Raw genomic sequence first — 13,657 nt, forward strand, 5'->3', positions numbered from 1 at the left:
GGTGTTACCTGTCAGGTTTCTATTGACTCTCTGGCTATATTACTAGGAGGGGCCTGTTGTTGAGAATCTTCCCCCAAGTATGGGCTGATTGTGCTTCCATAAACACCAGAGTGCTTTCACGGGGCTAGGTTTTAATAAAACCATTTGTTGATTAAGTCTGTTCCTGTTTTCTGTTTCTGGAAGACTCTGGTGACAATACTGTTCTGTGTGAAGGGAATGTGGGAGTTTTGCCTTTAACAGCTGATTTAAGGTTTTGACATTAAACCTGGAAAGTAGACACAGTTGCATACTTCCGTAATGACAGGTGTAATATCAGCATCCACACCTTTGTACTCCATTGTTCTCATGTGTATTGAGTGCTTCTTGCAGGACGGAGCATCTTCACAACAGATAGTACCATGTGGGCTTTTATCCTTCCACCTACTATTTGTTTGGAGATTCCCCTTACTGCTGCTGAGGTATCTATTACCATCTTACTACCTCTTACTTAAAGACTACCAGTAAATATTTCAGGAAGATACCCATCTGTCCTTCTTGCATGGGCAAAAGCTACTGCTTCTTCTGTAACCTCATTTTTAATTTTAAACAAGGGTGGTGTATGTCAGTGGGGGGGGGGTAAAAGGTTGTTTCTCCAAAACTGTTTAAAGAAAGGAGCTTATGTATGGTTTATTTGAAGACACACCTTGCATTTGTCTTTTCCTGCTTGCATTTGTCTTTCCTACATGTTATCACATAACCCTTGAAACAGAAGCTCTAGAAAAATAAGACTAAGTAAGCCACAGATTTTTAAGCATCGTTGCAAAACTTTAATAAAAAAAATCAATAGAAGTCTGTTGATATGTCTTATAAAAAATTACTTGCAGATTAATTTCCTTGAGCTGAGAAGCTTTAAATGAGTACATTAACAATTTTGTTTTCACACCTCCATGAATTATGCTCAAATTATGCTCAATTGTTGTTAAACAACATAAAAAATTGATATGTTGTCAGTCCCATTGCACAAAGCAGCACAGTCATTTTCTCAGCCAATTTCTGCTGCAAGCCCAGTGCTGGAGAATGGAATAACACAAACAAGGTAATGAGTTTTAAACTAATTATGAGGTGACAACAATATAATTGAACATAAGATAATGAGTGGAAAACTAATGTTCATCAAATGTTTTTTTCAGCCCTAGAAATTGCTTTTCTCAGACTTAAAAATTGTCAGATGTATTGATGTAGAGACCTCTGCCAACTGCTGAATGGTCAAGAAAACTTTCTATGCATAGCAGTGATTAACAGCTGACAAACAGCAATTTTTTATAATTTTAAATCTTCAAATTTACAAGACTGCAGAACTGTGATTGTTTGGGATATTTAGAGCATTTCCACTAGGACTCTTATTGTCTCTATTTTCATAAGATGGAGGCTTTGGAAAATTGTTTCCTCATTTTTCGTGCAGAACTTCCTTCACCTTTGCAGAACCTTACCCTGAGAGGTGCTCTGTGTGCCAGAGTGTTCCTTATGGTCATGCTGTGTCAAGGAGCCCATGACTTAGTCCTGCTCACCTTTCCTCTGCTCATCCTGTGTCTCCAGCTTCCCTATTGGCAAATGCAGCTCTGAGGTATTGCTGCCTCACCAGGGTCACTCCTCAAGTCTGATGTAGTTGCCAGATAACTAAAAGAGAGAACATAGCCCAGTTTCAGGGTTTTCTTTTTTTTTCAGCTGCACTTAAAGTCACTCTAAACACCCGCACAAAAGTTAAGGTTTGATAAATCTTCAGGGTTTTTTAATGCAATCGAAGTGTTAGCAGTGTAGCTAGCAGATGGAGGTATAAAAAAATAAAACAATATTACAGGCTTGCTCCAATGATGGGATTTTGATCCCTTGTAATGACTGTACTTCCAGAATGCTTCTACCCACTTGTGGTCTGTGTTTTCAAGTCCTCTACAAAAACTCTTGCTGCAATGCAGCTTTCACTGAAGAGACCTAAACCCTCCACCCTCATGTGCTAATCTATAACTTGAACAAAATGTTATTTCACCCTTACATTCTAAAGCATTGTGGGTTGCCTGTACCTGATTTCCAGATGTAGTAGAAATCTTTGGGCACAATGTGATGGAGCCATCTTTTGTCTAGATGGTAACAGAGTGGTTTTTTTTTTAACTGTAGCCTGTTTACCTTTATCTGTAGACAAATTGCTGACCTGCCATGATCCTTTGTACCCGAAGTGTACACTCTTGGCTGTTGTACAATCAGCCTAACAGAAGGAATTGATTTGCTTGATTCCTGATTAAAATGTGATCTGAAGGTAGCCAGGTGGGTTTCTGGGGAACCTGTAGGCAGGTTGGCTTTAAGAGGGGCCATGGCACAAATCCACACAGCACACCCATATGGGATGGATCTGCCTGTGAAGAAAGCCTTAAGCAAGGGGCTGGTGGGGGGTGGACATCTGAGCAGGGTGAGCATGCATGGGCCCTCTGGCATGTTGTCCCTGCTGTTGTGACAGCTGCACGCTGGCAGCGGGAGCTGAGGGCACTGCCAGAGGGGGCTGATGGCAGATGCACTGGTAAGGGGGAGCTGTGGCCACTGAGTCATGTGCATGTGGGAGGGCATGAGGTTGTTCATAAATAAATACTGCATTTCTGGACTTTCTTAAATTCTACGTGAATTGCCAGGCACAGATCGTGTATTGCCAGGCACAGACCGTTAATTGCTCAGATTGGATTGGAATGTTCAAAATTGACAATAGGAAATCATTACTTCATAGGACATCACGTTTTTTTTTAAGTGTTGAAGATAACATTTTATCAAACACAGATTTTTCCAACTTTGTCAGGAAGTATGGCAGTAGTGTTGGAAAAGGGTATGCTTTTATTAAAGTCATGAGGAATTCAGAGATACCCTGCATATTTCTTCTCTTGGACTATGACACTCCATAACTCACATCTCATTGAGCTACACATCTGAAAAGGCCAGCAGAAGAGATCAGACTTGGTTGTTGTGGCTATGAATATGTGTGAGATTTATCACCCAGAGACCTCCTCCAGTTTCTACTGTACACTTTTATGGATACTGTTAAGCATTGCCATTTTACTGCAGAATTTGATAATGTCAGACAAAGAAGTAGCAGTTGTTAAGAAGAAAGAAGTATTGCTCTTTGACATGAAGGTGTACTTGAGAAAGAACACATTAATTTGGTCTTTATTTATTTAGTAGCTTTTTTACAGCTGCCTTCTACATGTGTCTGTGTTCCCATGCCTGTTAATAAGAGACCAGTGTTTAAGGTAATGAAGCATGGGAAACATTGCTCCTGTCTTACCAATGGAATGCTTGGGCAGGCTTGTAGAGGAATGAGTGATATAGGTAGGAGCAGAGCTCAGGCACAACTCCCAGACCTTGGTGTGAACCAGTTCCCTCCATGTCACTACATTTATAACCAACAAAATTATGCAGAATCTTCAAAAGAATTAGTTGGTTCTACAGCAAGAACATTTTATACTCAGTAGTATTTAAATGTTTTGTGTGTTTCAGTAGGTATTTTATCTGCTGCAGTGCTGATTGTTCAGCTTTGACAAGATTGTATTGATTAAAATTTTTCAGTGAATGTGTTCACAGCTATGTCAGTGCATTAGATCAAGTGCTTTGTACCTTTCCCTAAAGCCATTCTGATTTCAGGTCCCTATTACCAAGCAATGCAGTTCCTCTTGTTCAGTGGCTCATATAATCCCAGAAGGTATCTGGAGCATATTTATGTTAAGTGAACTATGAAAGCAGGTGTACAAAGAAGACCTGTTACGTACAAAGAGCTGGGTATGCTAGTTGCATCAGCCTGATGTATCATTTTTGTTACTGTATTGGGTGAGAAATATAAATATCCTTAATAATGGAAGCAGTATTTGGTAAGATTTGTGTTCAGCAAATAAGTATTAAAGATGTTGGGTTTTCTTCCTCCTTCTAGATCCGTTTCAGTTCCTTACCAAAAATGAACCTGCCAAGGAACAGTCGGCTCAACCAGCTTTAGCTCGGAAACCCACTGTAATCCGAATCCCAGCTAAACCCGGGAAATGTAAGTTCTTCTCCCAAATGTCTGAGAAATGTGTTAGAAAACCATTTCAACTGGGTCTTAACTGATTAGCTGTTTAGCAGCTAATACCAGCTGCCAAAGGAATGCCATGGTATGGTTTGACAAATCAGAGGAGCCAGCCTAAGGGCCGTGGTGGGAGGGAGAGGTAGATGAATGTCACTCTCCCTGCTGCCCAGCTGCCTCACTGGGCTCCCTCCCTTGAGTTTGATGTCATTCAAACCTGATGGAGCCAATGCCTATCAGAGGTGAAACTTTATGTAAGGGGCAGATCTAAAGGCTGGAAAGGAAAACTTGGAGGAGACCCTTGCAGCAGAAGCAAGCTTGTTTTGTCTGCTAAACCATATTCTGGAGCTGAACCTTTGGCCATCCTGACTTTGGTGGTGACCTTAGCTGAGGTTTAGTGCTGCTCCCTTGTCAAAAGAAAAACACTGGTGCATTAAACTTTCCTTCAAATACAACTTGGTTGGGATGTTTAGCATAGTTTTCATAGTTTAAATCAAGAAGTTCCCTTGATCCTTGATAGTTTTGAAATCTGTGGCCATTTAAGCAAGAATGTTTAAGGTAGCAGTTTGAGGGAATAAAAAAGGCATGTGGGAACTGGGGTGCAAAAACCTTATGTGTTCAATTTTATGTCAGGGTCTTGACTATAGTTTTCTGAGTTACTGTGTTCCTAAAACCTGCCACCTCTAATCCTTTACAGCTTTACAAATGACACTGACAGCGTCTCAGAGTGCAAATTTATCAATGAGCCACAAGGTCTTTGTGTTGGTCTCTGTATGCTGAAGTGCATACTTGCAGAATTCTGTTTGGCTTTATCTTTGATCCTCAGAGCTTAGGGAAAATGTCAAAAGATAGCTCTTAAAACTCATGTTTCAAAATCATGTTTGGCCACATTTAGTAGGTGTATAGTCAGCTTGTAGTAACTGTATGGCCAGGTGGTATTTCTCCTAGGAGTTTCACTCATTTCCCATCCGCCCCCATCAACAACCCACTGTTAAAATTCTTGGTTTTCTTTTCCCCTGCATATGTGAGAAATGCAGTGGAAATGATTAAAAATGCAGACAAGACTGAAGATAAAGCTGTGAGGAGAAGTCTTTCTGTTAATACCTGATTAAAAAGAAAAAGTTTTTTTTCAATTGGAAGAATATGTTTATGAACTACTATAAAGAAACTATGACATAATTCTTCTATATAAAGGAAATTTTAATTACAGTTAAAAATAAAATTAAACAAAAAGCCAACCAACTACCTGACATTTTTTCTCTTCCTTTTTTTTTTTTTTTTTTTTTTGAGATGGATTCCCTTTTGAATTTGTGGGTTACTGGGCTCTTGCTGCTCTCTAGTGGTAATCTTGCTGCTCTGTAGTGGTAATTGATATTTCCACAAAGGACTGCTGGTCCTGTACTTGGCTACAAATAGCAGGGGGTTGTGATGGACTGCCTTCCTTATGGGAAGCAGTGGCTGGAAGATTAATGGGATAGGGAGAAACAGAAGCATATTCCAAGAAATCAGAGTAGCCTTTTGTCAAATAGGAGCTGCTGCAGAAATGTAACCTGTTAAAAGAGGAGAACAGTGTAAGTGGGCCAAATATAAATGGATATAGTAGGACTTACATTGTAAAGGGGCTACATAATGTCAGTACAGGGGAGTCTTTTGCCCTCTTTGTTTATTGAGGAGATAAATTCTATCAGGAACCAGGAAAAACTGAAAAGCCCCAATAAACAAACAAAATAAACAAAATTTTAAAACCCCCAAAAACAGCCCATCCAGCACTACCAAAATTTGCTTAAGAATTTGAACTCCACTGAAGTTTTCAATTAGGACTAGCATTTTTGTTGAGATGTGGTTAGAAAGAAAGCATTAAAATTCCACTTCAGTTATTGTACTTAGAAATCACTGAAAATAACACCTGACTTCGAGTTCTTGGGGACTTTTTTTTTGTTGTTTCTCTAGTTCCTTTAATTCTGCCCTTAAAAAGAGTAAGGGAGAGGAAATTAGGCCATCTGTGTATATAGCAAGATTTGAATTGGCAAATAAATATTTTATGCTTTTTTATCAGTAATTATGCTTTTTATAAAAGCATAAATATTTTATGCTTTTTTTATCAGTAATTCCAAAACAAAAAAAATTGTTTTGGAATTACTGCCAGATATTGGTTTTATGTTTCATCCATTGCAGTACCTTAGAAAAGTGATGAACTTTTTTTTCCCCATGCCTGGTCACTGCCAACACAGTAATTGTGAGCTTCTCCTAAGAATTGAACTGATCCATTTTTAAACATCACAGCCGTGTTTTATATAATAGTAATGCCACAAAGGTGTTGAAAATAAACAACACTGCTCCTTTCTATGTGTTTCTTTGTTGAGAGTAATTTTCATGAAATGAGCAACTGTTTTGTTTTGAGTAGCATCTCTCCTCCTTTTTTTTTTTTGTCATCAGTCTATTGATGTCCATGCTGTCTACACATATTTTTATGTAATTCCAAATTCATCTGGAAGTCAGAAGAGCTTAAGTGCCTGTAATTCTTTGTATGAAATTAATTTTCTTGATATACAAACAAATTGTAAAATAGATGACATGGTTCCAATATATAAAGACAAAATGGTAAATATGCTGGTAAAACTTGTCCAAGTGCTTCCCAGGTTTCAACGGCGGAGACATTGAAAGCAAATGTCATATATTTAGAAGGGTTTTCTGTTCTTTATTGAGCATGAGGACATCATCACTCTTCCCTAGTAAGATCTGTAATGTTTCCTCTTCCATGTCCTAAACTTGGTTGTCTCCTTAAAGACTACCTGGGAACTTCCATCTCTGTTTTCTGTCCTCCTGAACTTTGTAGCGGCAGTAATTTATTTTCTTGCCTTTACCTTTCTGGAGATTCTTCCATCCAAGTATCCTGATCTTTCAGGGTTGCTTGAAATAACCCTCAGCTGTTTTCCAGCCTGAAGGATATTCCAGGAGCTGACAGCTGAAAAAAAAAGTGAGCCAGTTTAGAAATGTGGTGATGGCGTTTCAGGGTATCCAGTAATGAATCTGACATTCCAAGGGGTAGAAACTCTTCTACTCATCTAATATTATATCACCAAATATTGCAGCTGAAACCCTGGAATTCTGAAATGACTTGCTGTGTCCTTAGAATAAAGTGAAGATCCATTATGCAGGATGGGAAGTACTCCTGAATTGAGCCTCAGAGTTACAATATTCCCCTCATGTCCCTTTTCCCTTCACTATTCTTTAAGTAGTTCTTCCCTTTGGCTGCTCCAGCTTTGACGAAGGAAGTTGCATTCACACAAAAAATGCCCCAGACAAAAGTAGATTCCTTTACCTGTTGTTGATCCTTGTGAGGAGGGTATTAATTAGACTTTAATTTGGGATTTTCTTTGGTTTTTACAGCTTTAAATGACAACCCACATAGCCCTCCACCACTTCCTGCTGAAAAGCCTATTGGGAACACATCCAGTATCACAGTGGGAAAACCCAGCAGTGGTGACTTAGTTAAAAAAGGGGTAAGTTAGAACTGTTTTCCTGTATTACAGCTTTGTCTGCTTTGGTTAAAAGATCTCTTGTGATCCTCAAGCATTTGTAAAGTAAGTTGTTTGAAGGACCAGAAGATGAAAACAACTACTCAAAAATATAAGGCTTTTTTCTTTTAATTCTGTTCTCTAATTAATTAGGTAATTTAGACTGCTGCCAGTTTTGAAAAAGTCTGTGGTGATTTTACTAAGCTTTGATCACATCTATCTTCAAATTTCTGTATTCATCACCTGGAATCATGATATTCTACAACTGAGTGCAAAAGCATTGCAAAGTGGCTCAAAGTCCGGTGGGATTTACGTGGTGAAATGTTGTCAATATTGTGCTTTAGAAATGTATCTTTTTACCTTCGTTCACACAACTTCTCTTGCTGTCTGTGCTAATTTGCAGGCATAGGAAACTTTTCTGTAGAAGAATGAAGCTTGCTTTTTTTTCAGCTCTTTCCTTCTAATTGTTTCTGCTGAGTAGAAGTACCTATTTTGGGAAGTAAGGCTCTGCTCCTTGCGCTGGGGCATGTACATAGTAATGGATGGCGTTGTAGTTAAATGGCATTTGACAAAGATTTTCAAAACAGAATTAAAATAAACTGGAAAATGACAGTAAAATTTACAAATATTGAGTTTTCTGATGACAAAAATGGCAGAGAATCTTGTGAAGGCCACAGGCACTAAAAGATCAAATCAAATTAAAATCCCTTACTATATGGATGCTGCCGACAAATGCCTTTGTAGCTGCCTCTGCAATTAAGATAAAGGATATTAAAATGTCGTCATTGAAAAGGCTCTTTAGAGAGGTTCCACCTTTTCTGGATAATGCTGAAAAAATAATTTATGAAACAGGACATTAAATTACATTTTATGCAGTAGAACTCCAAACTTTTACAGTGTCATCCAGGTTATTGTGACAGGCATGTATAAGCTTCAGAGGATGTTTTTTTTTAAAATATTGTATTGAATCAACTGGAACATTGAAATCCTATCTTTGGAAAGGCAAGAGCTGTGCTTCTAAAACTAGTATTGTTTATCAGTGGAAGTGATTAAACAGCAACAGCAAAAATTGTTAACCATAAGCAGCAGTTGGCACAGATTCCTTCCTTTTCACACAGAAGAGGAAAATTTTTGTTATGAGGATAACATCCTCATCTGAAAGTGGCAGGTTTTTTTCTTTCTAATAGGGTCATTTAATCAGAGCATTAATTTGGGGGCTCAATCAAGGGTCAGATTTTGTCAAAATACATCTGGGTGTTTTCTAGATGAGAAAAATCACAGAAATTGTTTGAGTTTCAAGCACCTAATTAAGTAAACCGGACTGTTCAGACCTATCTAGAAGTACTGGTTCAGAAAGGGTTCTTATGAACCCAGATTCAGCACTCTGATTTTTGATGCTGTTCCAGAAGTAGCTGTGCTTGTTCCACAGAGCTGGCAGAACTTTCTGGCACTTGGGATGAAAATGAACAGCAGGAGGCAGTAAGGATGGTCACTTGTTAATCCATCACTGTGATCCAAGCCCTTCAGACATGGCACATGTCCTCCTCTCCAACTGCTGTGCAGGGGTAATCTCTGGCAGGGCCAGCATGGGCAGCTGGGAGGAGTGATGCCTTCATCTGGCAAAGCAAGATTCACTGGGATTTGCCTGTTAGATCTCTATCAAACATATTTTGATGCCTTCTTTAATGGGAGCTAATATTGTTTGCAAGAGAAGCTGTCCTGTGTGAGTTGCATTCATGTCATGTTTTCTGCTTTAAGCCTGTTCAAACTGTTCCATGCGTGGAATAAATCAAAGTAGATAATGCAAATTCCTGTGGGCAGTGTAATTGTACATTTGTATGACTCTCCTGGAACTGGCTCTTAAGGTTTTACTGCCACGTAGTAGGAAAGAAGGGGCTGGGTCATACTTAATGCACAACTGAAGCTGTGTTTCAGGTGGTAAATCAGGTTATCTGCCCTCCGTATTTTCCTCCTTGCTCAACAACGCTTTAAAATTGCAGAATCACACCATAATTCTTACTACTTTACTCCCAGACCTCCAGAAACTATTATTTTTCTTGTCCATAGGATGTAATTTAATACAAGAATTATATCATTTAAACAAGATTTTTTATTTTCCTTAGGCTTAAAGAAATGTCTTTTTTCTTTTGAATGGTTGTAGGAGTTGGATCACTCAGAACAGGCTGGAGTGCCTCAGCTAGAACCTCTACTCCCCCCAAGGTGAGTGTGGTTCTCCAAAAGCCCTTACAATTGGTGTTTCTAAATTAATTTGTATAGTTAGTCTGTGTAGATACTACTGACTCCAGCCATAGCTCAATAGTCTTGGCTGGGCTCTCTACTCATGAATAAATAGGCAGGACCAAGTTGGTAGCTGTTTAATACTTGTTTGTACAGTATGGTATGAGCAAGGAGATTATAGGAGAGCAGCTGTTTGACTTTTCAGCTAATGTACAGTGGCTGCTGACAGTCATTCCTTTCTGAATCTTTAACCTTTTCACCCACAGCACTTGCACTTGTGGTGGGATTTGGGTGGTGAAGGAATGGAGGTGGCAGATAATGCCGCCCTGAAAAGGGCAGATGCTGGGCCAGCAGCTCCCCAGAAGCACTGGCTAGTCTATACACTATGGACCTAAAATGCAGGTGCAGGATCAGTGATAACCCTGGAGTTTTTTATTCTTGTGAACCAAAAGGAAAGAATGTCTGCAAGGGCAAAAGTTGCTGGACCAGCCTTTAATTCATGTCCATCAATGCCAGAGACACAGTGGATGGAGATCTGGCATTGACTAGCCAGCCCACTGTGGGTATCTCAGTGTTTGCATTCTGAATCTGTGAGTTTAAACACAGGAGTTTGCTCTACGTGGATGTGCCACAAGGAAACACCTCATTACTGCTCTTTACTGGCTTATTCCTTCCCCACATTCAGTTTAGTATAACATTCTTAACCTTATGAGGGTCTCTGGAACTGCAGTAAATATTTTGTCCTTTCACTCTTCTGCTCAAATGGATTTTTAATTTATTTTTTTTTTAAAGTAAGTAGTAATAATTCACTGAATTGCTTGTTAGGGTCTTCATGTTTAGTTAAGTTGCTTTGAAATGTGTGGGTTGGTCTGTTTACAGATTTACAGTAGTTTAACTTGGAATATCCCCTTTTGTCAATATTAAAAATGCTTAGTTTAAGATGAGGCCAAGAAAAGGGAGAGATGGATGATGAAGAGAAGTGAAAGATTCTTTTGACATATGAAAATTGTTTCATACTCAAATAGTAACAGAGAACTCTTATCAGGAGCATTAGTAGAGCCACTAGTATCTTCTCAAGTGATGGGTGACACTCACAAAATGTGTTAGAATTATACTTCAAAGATCCACCAATGCACACTTGTTGGGGTTGATAATTTTTGCAGACCCATGAGGATTGTATGTGAGCAAATAATTATGCTGAATTAAATTATATGAAACAAAAAAACAGTTGTAGCAGAAACTTGCAGTAACTGGTTGAAGATACCACATAACAATTACATGATACTGTAATTTTGGAGTATTACTAGTAATATTAATTGCTAGTAAATATTACTACTGTCACTTGCTAGTCTCTGATTTTGGTTTCTAAACTGCTCCTTGCGCTAATAGGATTGCAGGACCTCTAGCATTGCCAGAGAACTTGAGTGTTTTCACCAATGTTTTCTTTCTGTGGTAGACATCTTTTGCATAAAAAAATGATAAATTCTGGTATTGATGGCAATGTGCAAAGTGGTGTGATATTTCATGAGTTTCATCAGAGTCACTTTAGGTAAGTAGCATCCCAAGGAATGAGTTAGGTTGATTCCTGAAGACCAGCTTTCATAAAAGCTCTCCAATGGCAGAACTTCATCCTGCAACAGCTACAAAGAAAGATCTTTCTAGAGCTGGATTGCTGAAACAAATCCTCTTATTTAGTGGGCTCCCCAGAAAGCTGGCAGGCTGTTGGTGAGCAGACTTGGAAATACGTAGTCAAAGGATCTCTCTAAGGACTTGGTCATCTGGTCCTAGACAGTATCTGAAGAGTTTGTGTATTCCTGGAAAGCTTCAGACACTACATACTGTACGGCCCAGGTCATCACAAATCTTGTTTCCTTACTACACACACTGTATCTAGGATGAGGTGGTAGGCTTATTAATATGCATGTTTTTCTAATGTTTTGCACAATTTTTTAGGCCTGTGGATGGAAAAATTATACCTGCTCGACCTCCCCCACCTAAAAGTGTTCCTGGAAGGCCACCTCCACCGAAATTCTCTGCAGCCAAGACCTCCTCCCAGAAGGATGTTCTTTCGCGATCTAGTTCTGACACCGCTTCTGATAAAAAAAACAACAAGTTCAGGTTGGGACCCAGGAGAGCAAAAAGTGCAGTCTTTAAAAATCCAGATCCAGCATTACCTCCTAGACCTAAACCTGGTCATCCTCTCTACAATAAATACATGGTGAGAGTTGAGATATTCTATCTGAGTACATTGTTTTTATAAAACAGCGCTGGTTAAAATAGCAGAGAAAAAGGTATAGTAGTAACCTACTAAAGTAGGTTACTATTATGTGGCTTTCAAAGTGCATCTATCAGCATAATCTTCCCTAGAAAATGCTAGTAGATAAATAGTAAGGCAATACTGGAGAAAGCAATAAATACATATAAAGTACAGATCTTTGTGGTATAATTTTGTGTATATATGTAATTATATTTTCTTTAATGCATAGCTCTTGGGGCTTGGGTGTTCTTTTTTCAGTCGCTGGTTCTGAATTCTCTTTCAGTAAAATTATGCTGAATAATTGCATTTGTATATTGGTTCACCCATACATATCAAAATGCTTCGGGAAATTGGGGAAGCATTGGAATTTACAAAGTAGTTGACCTTATTTATTCCAGCTTGCAAAAAGTGAGGAATGTAACATTGCAAATCTTACATTTTCATCCTATTGATGCCATTCCTTTTCATTATAAAAATGGTTTTGATATTGTATGTGTTATTAGGGAATTTTAAATACAAATGGATCAACACTGCAAATAAAAACAAAGAAGGTCTTTCCCCAAAAACTCGAAACTGGTCAGTGATAGAGCTGGTGGCTGCTTGAACCAGTGCTGTTGTCAAAAAAAGCAGCCATACCATGAACAGCATCAACATTCCATCAGCATGAAGTGGAAACTTTCAGTTGCCACCTTTTTGATCTTTCACTCATTTTGAGTTTGTGTATGAGATTCTTTTCTGTAGAAGATCAGTAGTAATTCCCTGCCCTGAAGTCTTAGTGTCAATGGAAATTTCCTCCCAGGGTGTTTTTCTAGTGCCCTCCATGACAAATGAATATGTTTCTGCATCAGTGTCTTCTGAATATCTTGTAGTGTATGGTGTGATATCAGTTAGGTGTCTAAGACACTTTCAAAGGGGGTGACACCACCTGAGTTTCTCAGAGTGGCAGTTCATATCAGCAGCAGTCTGTTCTGAATGTCTTCCAAAGAAACCTGTCCTCTTCCACTGGACTCCTAATTACCTGCAGTGCGTGGTTTAAATAGTTAAATCATCTGACTATTATCACTTGAAGTGAAAATTTGAGGTGCTTAGAAGTGAAAAAAACTTTTCCATTTGCCTCTGTTTCTCTTCAAGCTGCCTGTGCCTCATGGAGTTGCCAAGGAAGATTGTCTTCCCAGGAACTCTGGAGAACTGTCCTGTAAGGTAAGGTGTTTTTTCCCTGCTGGCTTAAATACTCAATGAACAAGACTCCTGTTGCAGTAAAGTATCAAATGTTTAAGTCTTCAGAGGTTACATTGAGACATGTAATAGTGATTTATTAAGTCCTTGTTTCTGTAATCAAAACAAAACAACTGCCAAAACAGAACCCAATAATGATGATTTGCCTCATAGCACAGGGACATTCAGCTTATGGAACAGAGCAAGAGTAATTATTTGGAGTGCCAAAAGGGAGAGGAAACCAGTAAAGTTCTTCCATCTCATAGGAAAATAATCACTCCCTTGGCCGAGTATCTGAGAATTGAGCAAAAAATAAGCCAGTACTTTATGAAGTGCTGTACCTGATACATCAGCAAATTG

The 13,657-nt window shown here is 38.8% G+C and overlaps 1 protein-coding gene across 6 annotated transcripts in view; it reads left to right on the forward strand.

The window, feature by feature from the left end:
• Window positions 1–13,657, forward strand: part of SH3D19 (SH3 domain containing 19) — an 81,567-nt gene that overhangs the window by 56,691 nt on the left and 11,219 nt on the right. For all 6 annotated transcript variants that reach the window (XM_068187295.1, XM_068187296.1, XM_068187299.1 and 3 more), the window contains 5 exons: window positions 3,939–4,048; window positions 7,460–7,572; window positions 9,749–9,807; window positions 11,779–12,043; window positions 13,214–13,282. In XM_068187295.1, the coding sequence (XP_068043396.1) occupies window positions 3,939–4,048; window positions 7,460–7,572; window positions 9,749–9,807; window positions 11,779–12,043; window positions 13,214–13,282 (616 nt within the window). The remainder of the gene's footprint in view (window positions 1–3,938; window positions 4,049–7,459; window positions 7,573–9,748; window positions 9,808–11,778; window positions 12,044–13,213; window positions 13,283–13,657) is intronic.

Source organism: Anomalospiza imberbis, chromosome 4 (assembly GCF_031753505.1).
Source record: "Anomalospiza imberbis isolate Cuckoo-Finch-1a 21T00152 chromosome 4, ASM3175350v1, whole genome shotgun sequence".
Classification (NCBI taxonomy): Eukaryota; Metazoa; Chordata; class Aves; order Passeriformes; family Viduidae; genus Anomalospiza; species Anomalospiza imberbis.